At 41.1% G+C, this 21,019-nt stretch overlaps 3 protein-coding genes across 5 annotated transcripts; all 3 read left to right on the forward strand.

Annotated features, from left to right (window-relative positions):
* Positions 1-215: 215 nt before the first annotated feature.
* Positions 216-10,337, forward strand: ppp1r21 (protein phosphatase 1, regulatory subunit 21). Of its 2 annotated transcripts, XM_085922419.1 has the most exons (23): positions 216-846; positions 1,725-1,793; positions 1,981-2,127; positions 2,615-2,716; positions 2,837-3,001; positions 3,108-3,166; positions 3,263-3,357; positions 3,588-3,640; positions 3,761-3,910; positions 3,989-4,090; positions 4,186-4,274; positions 4,359-4,495; positions 4,581-4,673; positions 5,458-5,585; positions 5,982-6,131; positions 6,310-6,402; positions 6,622-6,873; positions 7,113-7,148; positions 7,247-7,363; positions 7,661-7,759; positions 7,845-7,973; positions 8,165-8,217; positions 9,138-10,337. In XM_085922419.1, exons 1-23 carry the CDS (start codon positions 787-789, stop codon positions 9,367-9,369), a joined length of 2,610 nt encoding a protein of 869 aa, XP_085778545.1. In that variant the 5' UTR covers positions 216-786; the 3' UTR covers positions 9,370-10,337. The 2 variants fall into 2 exon arrangements, with proteins under 2 accessions (XP_085778545.1, XP_085778546.1); XM_085922420.1 differs by lacking the exon at positions 8,165-8,217 and having other exon boundaries at positions 9,138-9,313.
* A 733-nt stretch (positions 10,338-11,070) lies between these two features.
* Positions 11,071-17,076, forward strand: ston1 (stonin 1). Of its 2 annotated transcripts, XM_085922258.1 has the most exons (5): positions 11,071-11,294; positions 12,242-12,372; positions 13,369-15,290; positions 15,582-15,784; positions 15,926-17,076. In XM_085922258.1, exons 3-5 carry the CDS (start codon positions 13,436-13,438, stop codon positions 15,989-15,991), a joined length of 2,124 nt encoding a protein of 707 aa, XP_085778384.1. In that variant the 5' UTR covers positions 11,071-11,294; positions 12,242-12,372; positions 13,369-13,435; the 3' UTR covers positions 15,992-17,076. The 2 variants fall into 2 exon arrangements, with proteins under 2 accessions (XP_085778384.1, XP_085778383.1); XM_085922257.1 differs by lacking the exon at positions 12,242-12,372 and having other exon boundaries at positions 11,072-11,294.
* A 507-nt stretch (positions 17,077-17,583) lies between these two features.
* gtf2a1l (general transcription factor IIA, 1-like) lies at positions 17,584-20,950 on the forward strand. The gene is given in 10 exon segments (XM_085922259.1): positions 17,584-17,723; positions 18,173-18,274; positions 18,358-18,481; positions 18,596-18,645; positions 18,796-18,889; positions 18,953-19,216; positions 19,219-19,439; positions 19,744-19,974; positions 20,270-20,359; positions 20,446-20,950. Coding segments are annotated over 10 exon segments (1,311 nt in total). The 5' UTR covers positions 17,584-17,696; the 3' UTR covers positions 20,554-20,950.
* Positions 20,951-21,019: the final 69 nt, after the last annotated feature.

A 21,019-nucleotide genomic window follows, 5' to 3' on the forward strand; every position in this document is an offset into this window, starting at 1 on the left:
GTCACATACATCTGTGCTGCTCAGTCACGTCCACAGATTGCAAACGTAGTTTTGTTGAGAGCCACATAACGGTTTCCAGAGGGCTATTACAACAGTGAAAACCTTATACTTGAAATATTTAAGGTTTTTTTCTTGCAAGAATTTGTTGTTTGTAGCGTTCACCATATACCTCCAGCCGCTAGGAAGCGCAATAAAGCTGCTCAGCAGTTCTGGTTTTCCTTGAACTCTGACCCCTGAGCTTGTGTCTGGCTGGATCGCTGAGGAATAATAATAAAACGAAAGTATTGTAGACGATGACTGACTTGTCAAGGCTTTGCTTGCCAACGTAACAACAGCCACGCTTCTTTTTTGAGAGTATTAGTAGAAAGTATTGTGTCGGACCACTCCGCAACGGCTTTATTAATGTGCTTTTTGACACCACCGGGTTGTGTTTTGCTATTTTGCTAACTCGTTAGCCTGCTATACGCTGCCATCGCTGATAATGCTAACTTCATCACACCCCTTTCAAGTCCGAATAACATCCGCATTTGCGTCATTGCGTAAATCTGCTGAACACCGTTTACGTTGTCCAAAACCAGTGGCTCCTTCTTCTAAGCGATGTGTGCACCGCCAATGATTTATTGTAGTGCAACGATCATCTCGCCAAAACACAACCTGAGCTAGCCAGCGTTATTTATTCGCAGCGTCCGTCAAGCTGAGTGGGGAGTTTTGCTCAAGTTCATTGGAAATCATTTCGTACGCAGAAGAAGGTTGCAGTCTCAGGACGCGACAAAGTTTCCGATAACTATGGCTAATGTCACCGATCTGCAGACCAAATACAGTAGATTGGCACAGGAGTACTCCAAGGTAAAGTAACCCTTATGATATTTCATACTGTCACTAAATGAATACTTGAGATGTGATTGTGTACCCCCACACCCGATTCTCCAATTATTACCTACTAATGATTTGCTTTTCAACATGTCGAGTCAGTACGAAATGATTAAATTGATTATTTCAATATTACATCCCCACTGTGAAGACATGACATTATGTCCCACATCATAAAGCTTATTTAGCAATAACCCTCAGCATACAAATGCATTTTGATATAATAACAGGAATCAAGTCTGCCACGTATCGGTTTTAAGACAATGGAAAGGAATGTGATACAACTATTCTTGCTCATTTTTTTCACTTAAATTGATGACTGATGATATTCAATCTCTTATTTTATTTACCTGCATGAGATAGTCTTTGAAAAGACACTTCTCATTCTTATTATTTTGAACACATTATCAAACTCTTATTCTTGAATCAAATATAATACAAAACTTGTTAACCAAACTCATTTGTTTGATTGCTATTTCTTATGGGTCTACAATTAGACATTGAAATGCTCACAACATCACGTGGTTGATGGCTTTCAAAACTGCATATGGTAAACTGGTTCGAAACGGCGCTAATTCCCTCAATGTGCCCTTTGTTTCTATGTCAGCTGAGTCCTTGGCCATTGGTCACTCAGTATATGCTATTTCCTGTTTGATCACCAAGTTAGAGAACTGCTGTATCTCACTTAGGAAGTGCTGACGATGTAGTTGTCCCTGACACACACTTATGCTAGTAGAGTTCAGGGGTTTAAACAATTGTGCCCTGTTAAAATGAAAACTATTTAAACAAGTATCATCTCAACAGCTGATGTTTTAATACATATATATATACCACTGTTGTGTATATTTTCACAGCTTCGTGCCCAGAACCAGGTGCTGAAGAAGGCAGTTGTCGACGAACAGGCCAACTCGGCTTCCCTCAAAGTAAAGTGACTTTTTAAAAGAAATCACACCGCCCTCAATCAGCCCTTCAGTTCAGAGACCCATATTGCAATTTCCAACAAAAGCCCCTTCTACACAGAGAAATTTTGAGTGATCTCCGTGTAAAAGAATCCGGTGATTCTTGCAGCACCATTACTCCTTTTTTATTGCTTGGTTCTTTGTTTTTCAGGAGCAACTGAAGCAAAGAGATCAGAGCCTGAGGAAGCAAGAGCAGGAGATGGACAGCCTCAGCTTTCGGAACCAGCAGCTGGCCAAGAGGGTGGAGCTTCTTCAAGAGGAGCTAGCTGCTAATGAAGCAAAGAGCAAAAGGGGGAAGGTGATCATTGTTCAATTCTTCTAAAGCTGTAGTCCCAAACCTGTTGATTGTTATCAAATATTAAAAGTAAACCAGTCACTACTTTGCTATGGGAACCAAAATACCACTGAAATAAAATGAAAGACTACAGTATTGGTAGGATACAAATATGGCCTCAGAGGGGCTATGAGAATACATTTATAATACGTCTTCTTGGGATATGTACATGGAACAAGAAAAACCCCGCATAAACTCAAAGAGAACATACATAGAACACACAGGACATTCTGAGCTGATATTTAATCTACCAGTCTCAGAACTCTTTGCCAGACGTGATAACAGCTTGGCCACCATACTGCCGTTATTATGTGCTGGTAGACCTAAATAATTCTATTTTTGTGATTAGTAGCTTGAGTCTAAATGTTCAAGAAATCAGGAAACACTGACAACAATTTGACTGCATGTATTTTGATGGTATGATTAAATACTCTTGTTTATCCACTGTCAGAATAAAGGAGATTCTCCTTCACATCATGCTGTGCGGACACAAAGTGTTTTTGATGAGGATTTGCAAAAAAAAATTGAAGAAAATGAGAGGCTTCACATTCAGGTAATGCACAATTATTATTTTTTTAGGCCAAAGTTGTTGAGAAGTATAGAACGATATTTGTAAGAGAACTGCATTTGTTATAGAGAACTGAACTTGTTATTCTTTTTTTGGATTCTTTAGTTTTACGAGGCAGACGAGCAACACAAGAAGGAGGAGGCTGAGATGAGATCACGTCTAGAAGAGTTGGAGCGAAGCTCTCAACATCATCAAGCTGTTGTGGATGGACTCACTGCCAAGTACTCAGAAACCATTGAGAGGCTGCAGAGTGACAAGGCACGATTGGAGGTGAGAATGAGCTTGAACATGGAAGCCAAGGGGACGATTCATCATACAATGGATTGTAAGTTGACTTGGTTGTATCTGGTCTGTGCGGTGTTCCTTTTTTTTCTAGGTTAAAACACAGACTCTGGAGAGGGAGGGAAAGGATTGCCGATTGAGAGCAGAGGAGTGGTATGTTTTTTTTGTTTTTTTTCATCAAGGATGCATTGCATGGTCAGGAATGAGTAACAAATTGTCCTGTTGTGATTTTTTTTTGTGTGTGTGCAGTCAGCAGCAGTTAAGACGATGCCAGTCAGAACTTAACAGACAACTGAAACAAAGCAGCAGCGTTATCCAGGAGAAAGTGCCCTTTAACGACACCCGTGAGTGTTCTGCACTCAAACAGGAAATTACACCACGAGATTTCTTTTGTCATGAATGATATAGAAATACATCATTTTGCTACTAAGTATGTACAAGGGCTTCTCAGTTTATGACATGACATGAGTTTGAGAGTCAGAGAGTGTGCTGAAATGAATTATTACCCTATGCTAAAATTCTAGGAAAACGTTTTGCTCAGTGAAACATCTTCCTTGTCCCTCTCATCTTCCAGAATTTAATGACTACAACAGTCTGAATGTCCCGTCACACAATCGAAGACATCAGGTGGGTGTTTAAAGGACAGTCTCGTCTGTAGTTTGTTCGATTCAATTTGCATTTCAAACATCAGGAATTGTACACACTGTAGTTTTAAGTACCTAATTATTATTATTTTTTTTAATTCAGCTTAAAGCCCGGGATTTGGCAGGTCAAGCCTTTAGCTTTATTCAGGACCTGGTGGCTGGTCTGTTGAACTTCCATTCATACACTGAGCAGAGAGTCCACATCTATCCACTGGACTCTTCTATTGAGTCCATTTCTCCTTTGAATCAGAAGGTTAGTGGACTGACAAGCACAACTTTAATATGTATGGAAACTTGCGTACATAGGCTTACAAACTTTGTCTCCTGCCAGTTCTCTCAGTATCTGCATGAGAATGCGGTATATGTACGCCCCCTGGAGGATAGTTTTCTGCAGTTACACCAAAGTATCACGGAGGACACGGTCACAGTGCTGGTGAGAGGTTCTTCAAAAAAAAAAAAAAAAAAAACATGTTTTCCTCTGTCTTTGTATCAAACCCAAATCTATTTTACCTTGTTGATGAATTGTAGGAGACTGTGGACAAGCTGAAGAACTTTAGTGACATTTTCTCCACATATTGCCGTTTCCTACAAAAGCTTCTCCCTTATCAACTAAAAAGGTCAGCAGTGTTCATGCATGTGTGATAAGGGCAAAGAGTGGAGGAGGATTTCTTTTTATTTTTTTAACTGTCTTCTCCTCCCAGCCTAGAGGAGGAGTGCCAAACACCACTTTGCACTACTGCCCTCACATTAAAGAACCGAGAACTGCAGAATGATGTGAAGAGAGTGACATTAGTGTTTGACAAACTACAGAACTACATTAGCCTGTTGACTTTTCCCAGTAAGTTAACATGAATTATTCAAACCTGTTTTAAGATTTTTGCCGATGCTGTTTTTAACACGCATCAATATTTTTTTTGTCTTAGGTGTTCGTCAGGATGGTATGCCGCAAAGTAATACCTCTGCTGTATTCACCCAATTGGCAGCTTGCTTGCACAGTCTTCACGATGCCGTTAAAGGTAAAGCGCTGTTTCAGTCATATAATTATTTGAACCACTGACTTTTACAGCCTCATGAATCCTGGGATTGCCATCTTGGAATATTTTTGATAACGATTCAAAGAATGGATGTTGTTCTTTAGTGTAAAGAGAGAAAGGAATCGTAACCTGGCCTTGCATGATTTAGTGTTTGGTTGTTAATGTGTCAACCAACCCCCGCTGTGACCTCTCGCAAGCATTAGAGCTAATAAAAGTATAACAGCTAATTAACAAGCTAATGACAATAGGAATTAGTTTTCCATATTCTTTTCCATAATCCATTATAAAGCATTTACATAAAAGCCTAGAATAAAAAATGAAGTGCTGACTATTCACAATTTGACATGAAAACCATTTAAATTCACCGCAAGTTATCCCATTCTTTAAACATCCGTGCTAGACTTTGAGAAACACCGCCATCTAGTGGCAAGATCTAATGTGAAAACTAACAACAACTTTTGAAAAAGTTGTCACTTGAGGGGTCAGAAGAGTCACAAAATATCCCAATCAAATCACAAAGTTGACAACGCTTACTTAAATTTTGTTGAATTAACCCAGCTTTGCTCATAGCCATGCTGTTAGTGTCAGCAGTGCAGGTCAACATGGATGCTTGGTTTCATTCTGACACTGACTTTATATAACAAGGCATCCCATGGCGGTCCTATTTTCAACGGCATTCATTTCAAAATATGATTCAAAATCGATACAATATAGAAACCTCTCTTGCATTTCATACTTGTGTTTCTCGCTTTGTATGTGCGCACAGAAATGTCAAAGCACTACAACCAGAAGGCAGGTTTAGAGCAAGACCTCCCCACTGCCACAGAGAAACTATTCACCACCACAGAATGTCTGCTAGGCTCCCTCGGCTCCCTGACCAACAGCACAGGCAAGGTATGGCCAATAGAGGGCGATCAGCAGCCAGGTTCCCGACTCATCTGTCACACACCACACAATATGGCTTCTGAGGCACAGTTGAGATTTGACAGCAGTTGGTATCATGATGCAAAATTGCCACTTTAGTCGGAACTCAGGTGGCCGGCAGTTAAATTTTCAAAGCGACTGTCAAAATCATAGTTTTTGCAGCTGCTCCCCTGCCAGAGTGACTGATAAACGGTTTCTCTTTTTGAATAAAGACGTGAGTGATGGGAGACCCGCTGCACACATGCTGGTACACGATGTGTGAAATCCTAACTGCACATTTATTTTATCCATCACTGTTGCCTTCTATCTCAAGTAGCTACTAGAGTTTAGAATTTTATGAGGCTCAATATCTGTGGTTTCTTGCAGCTTGCTACATTCTTCAGCAACAACTTGGATTTCTTCACGTCTTCGGGCTACGGTCCCAGAGGAAACACAGTGGCCCTTAACCCTTTACAAGCCGAGATTATGCTTTCCAACAAAAAGAAAGCAGCTGCTTACATTCAAGCTCTCAAAAGGGTAAACGTTCCCAACCTCTTCTCATTTAGTCAAAGAGTTTTCACCATACTACTATGGTGATCCAGTATAGATCAATGTTTACAAATATTTACATTCGATTTATTATAGCATTAGCTAACCTATTTAAGGCAGATGTAACCTCCTATAAAGTTTTTTTGTCGTGCCTACTTGTGTTTAGCCCAGGCCACAGTCCGTTCCATACAGGGAAGCACTGGCCAATCGCCGGATACTCACGAGCTCCACTGAGAGTAGAGAAGGTCTCACTCAACAGGTATGATGCTGCTTCCTCCGTAGGTCACTTTGATTTTGTGTCAGTATTATGTATGAGGCTGATTGGACAAAATGCCAATTCAAGTTGAATACGGTAGTTCATCGTTTCAGCAAAAAGAGATCAGGCTAGTTGGATTCGGTTTGTTTCGTATTCCGTTTGAGAATTGCTTTGCTCCCTTCGTTTGCTTGTTCTTATTTGTGCCCTGCTGGCCTCTTGCAGGTGCAGCAGAGTCAGGAGAAGATTGCACGCCTTGAGCAGGAAAAGGAACACTGGCTCCTGGAAGCTCAGCTGGGGAAGGTGCGACTGGAAAAGGAGAACCAGCGTATTTCAGACCTGGAAACGCAGCTCGCCATGGCTCTCGGGGAAGGTCGGAACTCTCAGACGACTGTGGTCAGCTCGCTGACACAGAACCACGAGGAAGTTGAGACGCCTTTGAAAACCGCTGCGAAAGAAACTATGTGCACCAGCCTGGTACAGTCACTTCTTAATTTTATCTTGCAGAGGAAAGTTCCTCCTCGTGGCCTGATTTTCTGTCACTATTATTGTCTGTTCCTGTTCTTCCCACGCTTTTTTTGTAAGATAAAACTCAGACATCTAAATTTGCTGATGCAGCGTAATAGAAGAATATTATAGGTTTAATGTGCCCCTATAATCCAGAACTGGCCAGGCCTCAATTTATTATTGCAGCTATGTTTGTCTCCTCCCTCCAGGTTGGCATGTTGTGTACCGTACCCGTTGTCGAGCATGTGAGTGGCCATGCATCCGTATGAAAAAAGTTCAAAGCAACGTATTCCCAATCGATAAATCCGGTGTAACATTGCAGGATGTTGCGTGTGTTTTGCAGGTGGGAGACGAAGAGTCCAGGGAGCAGCTGATAAAAACTCACTACATGACCAGAGTGGGAGAGCTCACCACTCAGCTCCAGGTGTCAGACAGCAAAGCGGTGCACTTCCACTCTGAGGTGAAGCCATCCCTTCAAAGTCTATCTGAAAAACAATTGTAGTGCTTTTGAGTAAATAACCTCTTAGCCATTTAGTATTGCAAGTCATCTTTGCAGTGACTCTTACAGAGTAGTATGTGTAAATATAACAACACTTCTAAATATTTGAAGGATAAGGAGTGGAAGATGGGGGTAATCCTTATTGTGTGTCAGAAATTATAAACTGTCCCTACTTCAAATTATACTTTAATTGTCTTCATGCAGTATTTTTTATTTGTTTTTTGCATTTAGTAAAATATAATCACGTCATCGTTCTAGTGTCGTGCTTTGGCCAAGAGATTAGCCATTGCAGAGAAATCACGCGAGACGATTGTCGAAGAGATGAAACGGGCCAGTCAGAACATCACACACCTGCAGGTATGTGAATCTTCCAAGAAAAGCATCACAGACCAACGCTCTTTCGTTTCAGTTCCCTCAGTTCAAATTGTCTTATGTTGTGCAGGATGAATTGAGCACGACCAAAAGGAGCTATGAAGACCAACTGAGCATGATGAGTGACCATTTGTGTAGTATGAACGAGACGCTGAGCAAACAGAAAGAGGAGATCGACACACTCAAACTCGGGAGCAAGGTACACAGAGGACCAAAGTTCTTTTTTATTTCTAATATTTGAAAGTCTATATGGTTGCCAGTCAGAGCAGGCTATATTTAGTTTGTATTTTCATGTATATATGGGTGAGCCAAGCCAAAAGAAAATGGAAAGCTCCAAGGAGCGTATGACAAAACTCAAGCGTCTCTCGAGTCATGAACTTATGTTTTCAGACTGCGTGCCGTGCTGTTGTAAAGATTCTGCCAATTACGAGGTGGACGCAGAGGTCAGTGGTAGCAGTGTGCTTACGGCACGGCACGTTCTGATAGGAAACGCACCATCTGAAAAAGGCATTAGGTCTGAGTTGGTCCACTATTAAATGTGTGCGGCCTGCCAAGAGCAGGTTGCCAAATGGCAGGACAGAACATGTGTGGGATCTGAAGGTGGTGGTTTTCTCCTAAAGGACAGAAACCAGACGCAGCATGTTTCTTAGATTTTCTAAAGGAATGCAAAGTAAACTAGTTTGCTAGCTTGAATCGGACGCAAATCAGGGCTGTTACTTTTCTTTTTTTGATGTCTCCTATACACATCTTTCACATCCAGTAGAGTTGTACAGTAGAGGCAAGAGGACCTATGAAAATTATTTGTGGTGAAAGCTCATTTTACGGGTTTCTAACGTGTCCAAATCACTGCTTTCACATATAATGCACACCATGTCTTTGGCGGTGTTCTGCACAATCATTATTTCTTACGCAAATCAATGTGAAAATGATTTTTTTTTGTGCTCATGTCTGTTTCTTAGCGTGAAATTGAATCAGTCACTAGCTGCCTTTTGAAAAATCATTACCAGAGGGGTCGGCAAAGTCACTTGGCAAGAATGACTGCTTTTCTTTTTAAACTAGGGCCTCTCTGTTTGCAGAAACTAGACTTGATTGATTTGAATTGAGAAATCAGCCAGACCTAGCTGACCATATTGTTCTTTTTCGACCAGAAATGGTCTAAACCGGGCACCTCTCCTGGTTGTCGCAATGTGAACTTCATTCCTCCTCAACAACAATCAGTTCCACTTAAACTACAAAGTAGTAATGGATTGTTATGGACATCCTCTTTTGTATGCATGTGATATGGAGAAACTTAGAATTTATGATGACCAGTGTGTGTGTGAGCAAAATATCCTAAAGTGAGTTATCTTATTATCTTCCACAGGCAAATGCCAAGAAGAACAAAGGTCGTTAGCAGATCCCCTCTCCCCAAAAATAATTGCTCCATTTGGGATCATGAGAGCACCTTGAAGACAATGTGGAGCCCCGACCACCATGTCACCAAACTCGGATCACAAGCAAAGCCTCAGAAACTTCTACATTTTACATTGTGGCAATACAAATACTCAAGACTGATGGAGGAGGCCAATTTATTTCCTCATAACAGAATCCCATAAATTCTGCCGGAAGCTGTTTGACCTTTAGGCCAGAGCAGGATAAGAGAGAAACCACTTTCCTTCCAAATGGAATGCAGGAAATGGATCAAGTTTGCTGACGTGAAGACCAAATCCTGTTAATCAAGCAGCCTTTTTTGTTTTACTGTTTCTGTCTATGCGAACGAGAAACGACAGCGCTCCTGCTGCGTATTGAACACAAAATGTGAGTGCGGCTGTCTTTACATGTTCAGATTGTTTCACACCTTCTAACACTTGCATAAGCTTAAGAAGGGTTTCCAACGATCAACAATGTAACAACTTGAATCCATCCCTTCTTTTCGAGAGTCCTCTTAATAGGACAACAATGATGTCTGCCAAGAATCTTTGACTGCTTAACTGTTTACATGGGAGAAAAAGTCTACAATGGACAAGTTGTAAAGTGTCCCGTCCCGAATGAGTGTCTGATCTTTCTTTGCAACAGTTTTTTTAATGCACTAAAGTGTGAATATACCCTCCTGTTAGTATGTTGCAGCCTCAAAATTTATTGTAAAGGAGAATTATTTTTCACCATACATTTATTATATACATTGAAACATTGTATGTTCCACAATATATCCATTTATGACTGTGCAAATGTTTCTCACGAAATGTGAAGTCTGTACCGACTTAATTTTGGGTGTGTCTCAAAGTTTGTATAATGGGGATGCGGCGTTGCCTGGACTTTTGAACTGTTGCTTCGACAAGCTGGTTCACGCAGCGTGCAGTGTGCAGCTGCAATTTTACTTCTGGCTTGTTGTGACATGATGAGGTAAGGCAACGTAGCCTCTCACTTGTTTGCTTGTTAGTAGTCTTCACTCGGGTCACATGGATTTGCTAACTGTAGTCACACGATGGAAAAGTACTGTGCTAGTATCATCACAGTGTAACCTGGAAAGCCCAACAATGTACGTGCAAATCAGAATAAAGAGATATTTGTCTTTAGAATGAGACAGCTTTGTATGATCCTTAACATTGTCTTCTACATTTTTTAAGATTTTGTTTTAAACCAGACCCACCCTTTACCACTGAGAAATAAGGCGGGGCCATTTAATTTGACTCTGTTTCAACATTATTATTTAATGATGTCACTTTCTTTGGCAAAAATGAAGATGCAGTCCTAAAAATATGTTGCTTTAAAATTCACAAGGTTAACTATTTGAAAAGCAATTTATTGCAAGTGTGACCTTGTGGTTCACTCTAAACATTAGGTTCAAGGAAGTGAAAATCGAACAAATATGAAATTAGTTTTCCTCTTTGCTGATAAAGGATCAATTTTGGAAAGTTCATAAATCTATAGAAACCTGTAAAAAGGTCAGAGGTCATGAGTTCAGCTCAGGATCTCAAAGCCCCTATCATTTAGTTTCGAGAGCATCATAGGTAACAAATGGTTCGCCAGCAAAGTCATCCAATTATGCAACCATTTCCAAAAGGGAATGAACCTAAGCATTCTGGCCCAATACTTGATTAATTAGTAGCATATAAAGATTTTTCTTGCAAAAAGCTGTACTTGCAATCTCTTCACTTTAAAATGCTGAAATACTGCATTTTTGTGTGTGTTAGCCCCTTTCAAAACAAATTTAACAATAGTTGCACAAACTATTAACATTTGTTGCGTAATCTGTGATTAAATCTATGCTATGACGAGTAAACAATCGTTTTCAGTTGTACACATTCAGTCCCAACAACGAAGAGAAGTTGAAGTGTTTCCTTTCCCACATTCTTGAACGCAACGCGGTTGTGTGTGGTTTTCTTTTTTTCCCCTTCAATGTCCCGTCGGAGGACGGTCGGACAGAGTTAACACTCCCGGGATTCACTGCCATTTTGAAGAGAACCGAACCGACCTGCTGTCATCTGCGTCCATCAAACTTAAGTGATGACCTTAACGAGTGAACCATCTATGTGATTTTGTAAGTTGATCTTGCCTTTAGCTCAATTACTGCCTGCTTTCAGTGGAGTTGTGATAGTTCGTGCGACGTTCCAGAACACCGAAAAGTCCGTTTTTTTAAGAAGTTAGGCTTGTGTTTTTGCAATGTTGTCAATCGTAGTAGTTGAGTTAAGAGCGTTTGCTGTTCAGTCATGCGTTGAAAGTGTGACTAAACACACTATTAAGTTCACTAAGTCCAAACAATGGCGTTAAGCAGCGAAGCGGCCTGCGTGTTCGGGACACGGGAGCTCGGGCGACGCTGTCGTGGGTGTCAGCGGCTGAAGCTCCGCTTGGATGTACTGAGCAGGGGAAGTGAAGCGATCGGGATGTCTTTCCTAACATTTCCTGTTAATCTCTCCACTCTGGAGATCACTAACCTCTCCTAACTTTCATAATATAAGTACACCAAGTGGTCACAACAAAAGGTACACCTGCAAGATCTAATAACAAGGGTTGTACTTAATTCTATAACTGAGCATGCCAAGTTGAAAGTAAAACCACGATTGCCAATTTTCTTTAATGCATTGTACTATAAATGATGGTGGTTGGCATATGCACTTTATTGCTCAAGTACTTTTCTAACGTTAGTCACCAAAACGGACAATTCAAAGTTTAAGGGTGCTGACAACTTGATTTACTTTTTTGGGGTACTTCAGGACCCCCCAAATATGGACTACACAGGTCAATGCTGTACCATTGAGAAAGCAGAATCATTTTGACACAGCTCTTGTATTAGATGTCACGAGATACTGCTGATATATTTCATACTGAAATGAAAACTCCAGGGGAAAAAAAAGTACTGTTTTCAAATGACTCTCATATTATTATATTCCACTTATTGTTGTATTAGGGGTGGGAAAGAGCTAGGGTCCATGGAATCAAAGTTAATAACAACTAACAAGTGATGCTTGTTGCACGTTGTGTTTCCAGTGTGTGTGCTGAGCAGCAGTTTCTCTTCTGCTCGCTGACTGATGAGTCGACACTTTGCCTCTGGAAATGGGTCATCGCATTCTCAGCTCTGCATTTGATAACAGTGACTGTGGTCACAGCAATCATCAAATGCAAGTGTAATTGGGTTGTTCTGTCCTAAGCTTTTTTGTTGTTGTTGTTTTTAAACATAGAATTACTGTTTTTGAACTCCATCGTATTTTCAAGGCCATGGTGTAACTCTCCACATGATTGAGCATGTTGGAATTGCTCATCCATCCGTACATGATGCTCTTAGTTTTTTTTAAACCAGCTTTGATGACTGTGATGTCCTAAAACGGGCTGGCCTCATTATAAAACAGAATGGTGCCTTTTGCTATCCGTTTGACTCAAGTCAACTCTGTCTGGTTATCAGTCTGTTATGTGTTCTAGCTTGTTGGGCTGATATGACTCAGAAATATTTTGCATTTTATAGGTAGTCCTATTTACAATGGGTTCATCACATTTCGGGTGTGTTTTCCAAGTTGATCTTGGATTTTGGTAATATTTGTCGTATGTGCGGACAAATGAGAGCGCATTGCTATTTCCTGTGTGCACGTCTGTTTGTCCAAAAAGAATGTATGGAATTTATTCTTTTGTTCTGTAAAAATTTAGAAGCTTCTCTTTTCTGTTCTGCTTAGGAAGCAGGAGTTCTGTCTCGAAAAATATTGAGATATAGAGGAAGGGATGAGCTCATGGAAAAGCCTGCACTTGACTTTTGTTTTTGTTTTTAGCTAAATTTATTGCACCCTATCCATCCGTCCGTCCGTCCGACCAAAATAATCTGCTTTTTTGAGGTTGGATCAAGGGTGCTCATTGGTTCCCCTAAAACAAAATTGAGGCTCCTTTAAAGTTGTTGCCTTTCAAATATTACATAACTTTACAGAGGGAACCCCAGACTTGACTGTTAAAAAAAAAAAAAAATCCCTTTGATTCCATTTGACACTTGTACATGTGGCTAACGCTTTGATATATATCCCGTATTTCATTTCAATACATTGACTTGAGTTCACTTGTTCAAGCAAATCCAAGTTATCCAATTAAATCTCTTGAATCATTTTCTAATTGTTTTCAATTTCCCCTTCTTGCAGGTAAGACTCATTCTGCGTTGTCAAAGCAAAGCAAAGCAGGAGCTTTTATTTTGAAGTGCTATCAGTCATGTGTTCCACCAATCACTCGAACTGGGTTACATTTGAAGATGACAACACAGCACTTTCCTCACCACAGAAGCCCCGACAGTCAACGGGGTGTATCAAAGCGGCACTACCACGCCCCAATGGTCTCAAATTAGTGCTTCCTCCTATCAGAGACACTTCCTGGAGCCTAAAAAGCTCCCTGGAATCTCCTCAAAGCCAATCAAGTGTCAGTGGAAGTGTTTTGAGTAGCACGCCCCTACACACCCCTGTGAGTGGTGTTTCAAGACTCGCGTCTCCATTTCGCTCCAACTCCAGAGAAGAAAGCAACTTCTTCCAGCGCTTCACCAGCACATCTCCCACTTCTACTCCCTCTCCTGCTCCAGAAACCCCAAATCTGAGTTCAGATGGATCAAACCCCTTCCCTACTTACCAGGCGAAGTCAGGACACTTGAATCCTTTCTGGGACAGCTCTGGACACAGCATTGATGCGGGGAGCTCCTCCTCAGACTCAGAGCCTGACAACAGTTTTCCACGTTTCTTTATACGAACCAAAGATGGCCATGAACCTCCACGTGATCACCTCCAGAACACTTTGTCTTTTGTTTGCAATAAAATGGAAGGCCTCCGAGCAGAATCAGATAATAACGGGGAGACAGAAATCTACAAGAGAGATGAGCGGTCACTCAGTTCAAAATGTGAGGTGATAAGTGAGGGACCTTCTCAGTTTGTCCCCCGGGGCTTGTTTCGTAGCCACAGGAGAGATGGTTGGCCTGTGATGCTTAGGATTCCAGAAAAAAAGAATCGCATGTCGTCAAGACAGTGGGGGCCCATCTACCTCCGTTTGTTACCTGGAGGTGTCCTGCAGATGTATTATGAGAAAGGGCTTGAGAAACCCTTCAAAGAGTTCCAGCTCCTGCCTCAGTGTCGGCTCTCGGACCTCAAGCTAGAAAGTTACAGTGAGCCTCGCAAAGTTCTCACAGTGAAAATAGAACATTTCACCTACACCGAAAAGAAACGCTACCACCCCAAGCTGGAGGTGAATCATGAAGCAGAAGTCGAACAACTCCTCAAGTTTGGCTCCACTGTACACAAAGACATGGAGGACCTGGTGGTCTCCATGGAAGAGGAGATCTTTAAGATGCCACTACCCCACCAGCCTAGGCGGAGTTACGAAGAGCAGGAGCTGTCGCTGCAGATCACTGACCACATCTGGATACAACAAGATAAGTTTGGAGGAGTCATGGAGCGGACTGCCTTCACTCAGGTGCACTGTCTTGCTTTTCTGAATGGAGTCGGCGATTGCTTCCTCGCTCTGAACGACCTGGGCCTGTTGCGTTCAAATGCGAGTTATGGATCTGAAGATGACAATGAGCTCAGGATGGAGATCACAGACTGCCACCTGCACAAGTGTGTGAATGAGACAGAGTTTCACATGTCCAGACTGATAAAGTTCAGTCCTCCTGATGCTTGTCGAGTGGAGCTGATGCGGTACAAGACCATGTATTTGGGTTGCACAGAAATTCCTATCTCGATAAAAGCTGTAGTCACCGTTCAAGGTGCCTATGTTGAGCTACAGGCCTTTCTTAATATGTCAGGAACATTCCTCTCCGCCACGGGGGTGTCGGACACGTATCCACTGTGTGAGAATGTAGAATTGCGTGTGCCGGTACCAGGGGAATGGGTCAAAGTGACACAAACTGCGGCCTTGCTGCGGCAGAAGTCACTTAAGGCCCGCATGAATAGAAATGCCCGCTTGGGTTCCTTTAGCAATGCACAGTCTCAGCCTGTCATGCAGGTGTCGGTCGGCAGCGTCAAGTACGAGAATGTCTATTCTGCTGTCGTCTGGAAGATCGACAGGCTCCCGGCAAAGAACACAGGTAACGCGCACACCGTATGCAGTCTTGACTACCGTGCTTTCCGGACTATAAGGCGCACCTTCAATGAAGGCGCACTGTCGGCTTTTGAGAAAATGTTGAGTTTTTTGGTGCGCCTTATAGTCCGGAAAATACGGTAATCTGTTTTGTCCACAATGACCCGTATAAATGCAATGGTAATATCTACAGTACTTGAAAACAACAACTTCAATGGATATCATTTCATCGTAAAGTGCCAATGTTTGCCATACAGTAGAATGAGTTGAGCCCCTGACCTTGTTTGTTCTCTTGCAGCAATCGACCACCCTCATTCATTCTCCTGCAAGTTAGAGTTGGGATCTGATCAGGAAATTCCAAGTGACTGGTATCCGTTTATCACAATGGAATGTGAAATTATGGGTGCTGTCGTGTCACAGACTACAGTCAAGTCACTGGGCACAGTCAACGACATCCAGCCACAGAAACACGTGACTAGCTGGACACGCTATCATTGTCAGGTAAAATGGCTTGAGTGGCTTCGGGGGCTCGAGTTACCTTGTGTATGAAATATCATGAAATCTGCGGCCTTGCCTTTGGAAAATTAATTTCTCAGATGTTCCAATTATAATCTCACCAATTTGTGTTTTTTTTCCTCCCAGGTGGAAGTGGAGAAGAAATGGATTGAAATCGAGTCAAAGAAGGAATCCAGCTGTATGACACAGTGATTGATAATCAAAGAAACTTCTTATTTTAAATATGAATTTAAGACGGGTGACAAGGGACTGTATTCCTAATATTTCAAGTCATACTTACCTAATTTCACATTGTTTGGTATTACCAGTATTGCTCATGAAGGTTTAGTCTTATAACTAAAACTGCATGTGTAATCATCGTAACACTTGCACTTTACATGTAATTGTTAAAAGTGGAATAACGTATGAGAACGGTGTTTAGGCTTGCATTTCTATCATCTGCACTGCCCTCTAGATCATTTTCAGCCTAAATAATTGAATTGGTTGAGATTATTAATGAGCAGTATTCGCTATTTGGGATAAGTAGATTTCCGTCGGGTTTGCAATTACGCCCGTGTTGCACACTTGAATTAATTATAGTTCATGTTAATCATCAGTTTTGACTCCTGCTCTAAGCATCTTTCATTTCACATTGCTCAGAGGACAAGTAAGTGAGTTAACTTGCACTAAAATATGGCAAATGCTTGACCTCATCCAGAAGAAATAACATAAAATCGGAAACAACTCGTGGAAGAATGACTTAATCGATCACAGTGATGCAACTAGCTGCTTCATTTTGTCTATAACCAAATGAATTTTAGTTGCAATGACAAAGCTGGTTGACATTTTTCTTTTTTGCATTGGTCTTAAAAATTGCCAAATGATTACACAGTCAAAGTGTAACAAATGTTTTACACAGGGAATTGGCAAATAGTGTATTTAATTATGCATCTTATGTCTATGCTGCTGCTGCAAAGTCCCACGACTAACACTCATGGTCTTAAATTACGCAAACCTATTTAACATACTGCCAAGACACTTTTAACGAAAGACAGTTTTCTTTTTTCTGCATTAAAACCCATCTCATCCCATGTGCTGTTTCAGTCTTTATCAAAGTTCAGTTCTGGCGGAATGTGTTTTCATTGAATCAAATCTTATGCTTTGTATTTAACTGTTCAGCCTGGTCACAATGATCTCAGAAGCCTTCATTTAAGACTGATAAGCAGTATGGGCTATCCAAATCCTGTCCTACCAAAGTAAAATGGGAAATAAACCTATATGACTTTTAAAACTCTCAATGCTTCTTTTGTTTGTGTATCCCACTGTCTGTCTATACTTACACACACGTTCCTATTTTTCAAAGTAAACAATTTTACCTTCTGCTCTTTGACCTTATAAAGCAAAACTGAACCCTTCGCATACTGGATATTGTTTTCCCAAGCCATGCTGCACAAAGAGCCTGGTTGTGTGCTTTACAAGTGATACATCTAGTGCACACACACTATGCATGATAAGAATATCTTAAGGTCAAAGTGGTAACTGAAATGTTAATCTTCAGATGGCTGGTTTGGTGTTTGTAACAGACAGCGCCTTCGGTGACCTACTGGCGAAGCCTTGAATGGCTCCCCGGAGATAAAATAATCCCTCTGTGGTGCATTCACAAAGTTCCAGTTGACACAAAATAAAAAGTGACCCCCCCCCCCCCCCCCCATGAAATTTCTACAGTCCATTTCTAAGGTAGTATTTCTTAAGTAAAAGTAAACAAGGAAATAAATACAAGAGGAAAGGTTCTTCATGCCAGCTCAGTTGAAATCACGAGCCCCTATTTTGAGGCTGATTACAATCACCTGAGAGTGAGGTGGAGAACATTCATTCTGATGAAAGTTTCTTGTGGTTCCATTTTTATTTGCCTTCAATCATGCTGACCAACTCAGGCCCAGCGGTGGTAAGAGCTGCATTCTCCAGCAAAGTTTTGAGTATGAACAGGATCATTTGTTAGAAAAAATAAAACAATGTATTGCAGGCTATCTCAATGGAGCTTTCCAGCCATTAATTGGTGTGGTTTGTTTTTGGGCGTGCAATTAGTCTTATTTGGCCTCCAGTGAAAATGTGACACTGTGTAATGTATGGACATATTTCATCCAAATTGCAATGGAGGACTTTGTTTTAAGCCCCGTGTTGAGCCCAAATGAACTTTGTAGGCTGAAAGAGTTCATTGCTAAGGTGGACTCCTCAAATTAGAGGACTGTAGTTCATATAAACAGCCTTCTATAATCATGAGTCTGCTAACTTTGAGACTCAGACGTATTAATTAGTTTTAGAATGATTAATTGCACTTTTGCTTATTAAGGCCTATATTGATTTATTAGATTTTTTTCTGGGAAATGATTGCAGGTAAAACTCTATTTGTCAATAATTGATGATGTGATCGAGAGCATGAGGGAGCTGTTCTTGGAGGAGGGCCTTGAAGACTGCATCCTGGATGATTTACGACATGTAAGTCTTCAGTGCACTGTTTTATTCCAGCCGGCTTTGGCAAACGAATGAGAGAAAAAATATCAGCCTCTTCTGCCGTGCAGCTTTGGGAGACAAAGATGATGGAGTCAAAGGCCATGGATGACTTTAGAAAGAACAACATAAACTCTCCAAACTTTGTGCTGCAGCTTCCACCCAACTACAGCCGTAACGATGCCGAACCCCCAGGTAGCACAAAAAGCATGAAGACTTTGCGTATTGGTTGTCATTCACATCAGCTGTACCTGTCATATTTACTATGTGATGTGAATTGAGTTCTATTTTGCTATTCTCTTTTGACAGCTTCAGTAATGATCCCCCCAAGTCAGAATATTCACAATTTCCATGTCCAGGCAAGTGTTTTGCCATTTATTTAAATATTTACTAAAATCATATCTATTGATTACAAAAGATTTTGTGCTATCTGCCAATGAATGCATTGCAGTATAATGAGCTCCTTGTGTGTATAGTTACAATAAACTGTACCAAATATTTAATTGCAGAACAACTGTGAGGCTCTTACCACCTTCTCACTTCCTACTGGTCTATCTTACCCAGTGCAGATACCTGCTGGAGTCACTCTACAAACAGCTTCTGGTATGAGATGACTGTCTTTTATTTTGTTCAATGTTTGACTCACTCTCCCTTTATTACTCAAAGGTCAACTTTACAAGGTCAACGTTCCTGTTGTAGTCACTCAGGCCCCGGCAGGTCAGCAAACATCCCAACAGCCGCAGAAGGTCACTGAGCAAAAAGAGGCTCCTAATGCGCCACAGACTTCATTACAACCACTTCCTCATGGACCGATGTCACTGCCTGTACCAACCTCGGTCATCCCACCGCCGCGACATTCTCTTTTACCGCCCAGTCAAGAGAGCAGTGTCCTCCAGCAAGACGCTATGCCAGAGTACCCACAAATTGAGGTATCAAATCTTCATCGCTTCCGGAGCCTGGGAACAAAAAGCTCAACAGTTTGTTTGACTTCCAGATCGGCAGCGAGGAGGTTTTCACAGACACGACTCGGTTTAAGAGCAGCGACATTGACGACATCCTCAAAGTGGTCATTGAAGAGGAGCGAGAGAAAGCGGCAAGAGCGAGAAACTTAGTTCTCACTAACTCTTATGACCAGCCTGAATCCATTCTGGGGGTAATTTCAATCGAACAGATCAGGGTCTTCGATACGATTCACAATTTTAAATCTTTAAATACACTTTAATCATCGTCAAGATGGCACAATTTTTGGTAATACTTCATTTAGGTTTTGCAACCAGAGAGGAAACTAATTCCAATTACAATCTACAGATAAAAATAATTGTAGGATTTGTTTTCACTTGGCAATCATTTTTATCCTCAGCACTGACATTGGCAACTTTTTTGTTGTTGTAAATCTTCCATCTCTATTCCATCTAAATTTTGTTTTCTTTTTCTTCATCATCACCGTCATCCACAAGCTGGACCTGGAGTACAACTACAATGAACTGTCAGACATCGTCCAACTCGACGGTACGGCAGACAATTCGGATCCAGACGAGGAAGACGTCCTCCCGCTGGAGGAGAATGAATTCCTGGGTATGATCAATGCAGAGGCCCTCAAGGCTCTGCAAGCAGGCGTGAGCAGTGATGGGAACAGCACCTCCTCCGGTAGTGACAGTGAAGCAGCTGAGGAACAAATAGAAGATGAGGTATGCATCGTCCCACTTCCCGCTGTAGCATGCAAGAGATGCACTGTAGCTTGAAAAGCAGCCTCTTAAATAAAATTATTTTCTCCTTTATTCCAAATGATGAAAATGGCTGCCTGGACTAGAAATCTGACAAATGACAGGAAAATATTTATTTTGTACAAGCCAATTTTTGACCGAGCTCTTATTTGTGCACAAGTGTACCTTTAAAATTGTGGCCATCATTTGTATTTAAAAACTCAACATTTGTGTAGTTGAAATGATTGAATTCAAAGCCTCACTCGCTTCTGTTCAACAGGATCCATTGAATTCAGGTGACGATGTGTTTGAACAAGACATCCCAGATCTCTTTGACTCGGAGAACGTCATTGTTTGCCAATATGACAAAGTTAGTACGGTGGCCTCTCAGCAAATGAAAATTCGGAACTTTCAATCTTTATGTGGCAACATCTATGTGTTCTTTCTGCTTTGCAGATTCACCGTAGTAAGAACCGCTGGAAGTTTCATTTGAAAGATGGGGTCATGTGTTATGGTGGCAGGGATTATGTGTTTTCTAAAGCTATTGGGGAAGCAGAATGGTAATGCGCTGCTACTTGCCCATCCATTTTTCTTTTTTTTCCAAATTGCTTTTCCTCATTAGGGTTGTGGCAAGTCAGGGCAACTCATCCCAGTTGACAAGATATGGCGCTGAACAAGTCTTCAGTCAATCACTGGGACTGCTACTGATGACGCAGGGGGAAAAAAATCTACACAGGACATGATGCGAATATAGATAGTAGTTATAATTTATAGTCATCAGTGTGATAAAAGAAAAATGGACACAATGACTTTAATTTGGTTGTATATGAAATTTGATTTCACAATGTGTCAGTTTATGTTCTGTATTTTGTCTAAAGAGTTGTATTCAAACAAAACATGTAATGTTTTTTTTTTTTTTTTTCAATGCATTTACCATGCTGTCAATGAATAAATCTTGAAAAAGGGGCTTTTGGTTTTATGTCATAATAGCTATCTATTATAAATGACCTGGGATTGGATTTTAACACCC

The sequence above is a fragment of the Syngnathus leptorhynchus genome, chromosome 10 (genome assembly GCF_054491065.1).
Source record: "Syngnathus leptorhynchus isolate UIUO chromosome 10, UIUO_Slep, whole genome shotgun sequence".
NCBI classification, from domain to species: Eukaryota; Metazoa; Chordata; class Actinopteri; order Syngnathiformes; family Syngnathidae; genus Syngnathus; species Syngnathus leptorhynchus.

Coding starts and splice junctions, on each gene's coding strand:
- ppp1r21 (XM_085922419.1), top strand. CDS start 787: ATGGCTAATGTCACCGATCTGCAGACCAAATACAGTAGATTGGCACAG. Junction 6,874..7,112: donor AAACTATGTGCACCAGCCTG/GTACAGTCACTT, acceptor TCCTCCCTCCAG/GTTGGCATGTTGTGTACCGT. Junction 7,974..8,164: donor CACTCAAACTCGGGAGCAAG/GTACACAGAGGA, acceptor TTATGTTTTCAG/ACTGCGTGCCGTGCTGTTGT.
- ston1 (XM_085922258.1), top strand. CDS start 13,436: ATGTGTTCCACCAATCACTCGAACTGGGTTACATTTGAAGATGACAAC. Junction 15,291..15,581: donor GCTCCCGGCAAAGAACACAG/GTAACGCGCACA, acceptor GTTCTCTTGCAG/CAATCGACCACCCTCATTCA. Junction 15,785..15,925: donor GGACACGCTATCATTGTCAG/GTAAAATGGCTT, acceptor TTTTCCTCCCAG/GTGGAAGTGGAGAAGAAATG.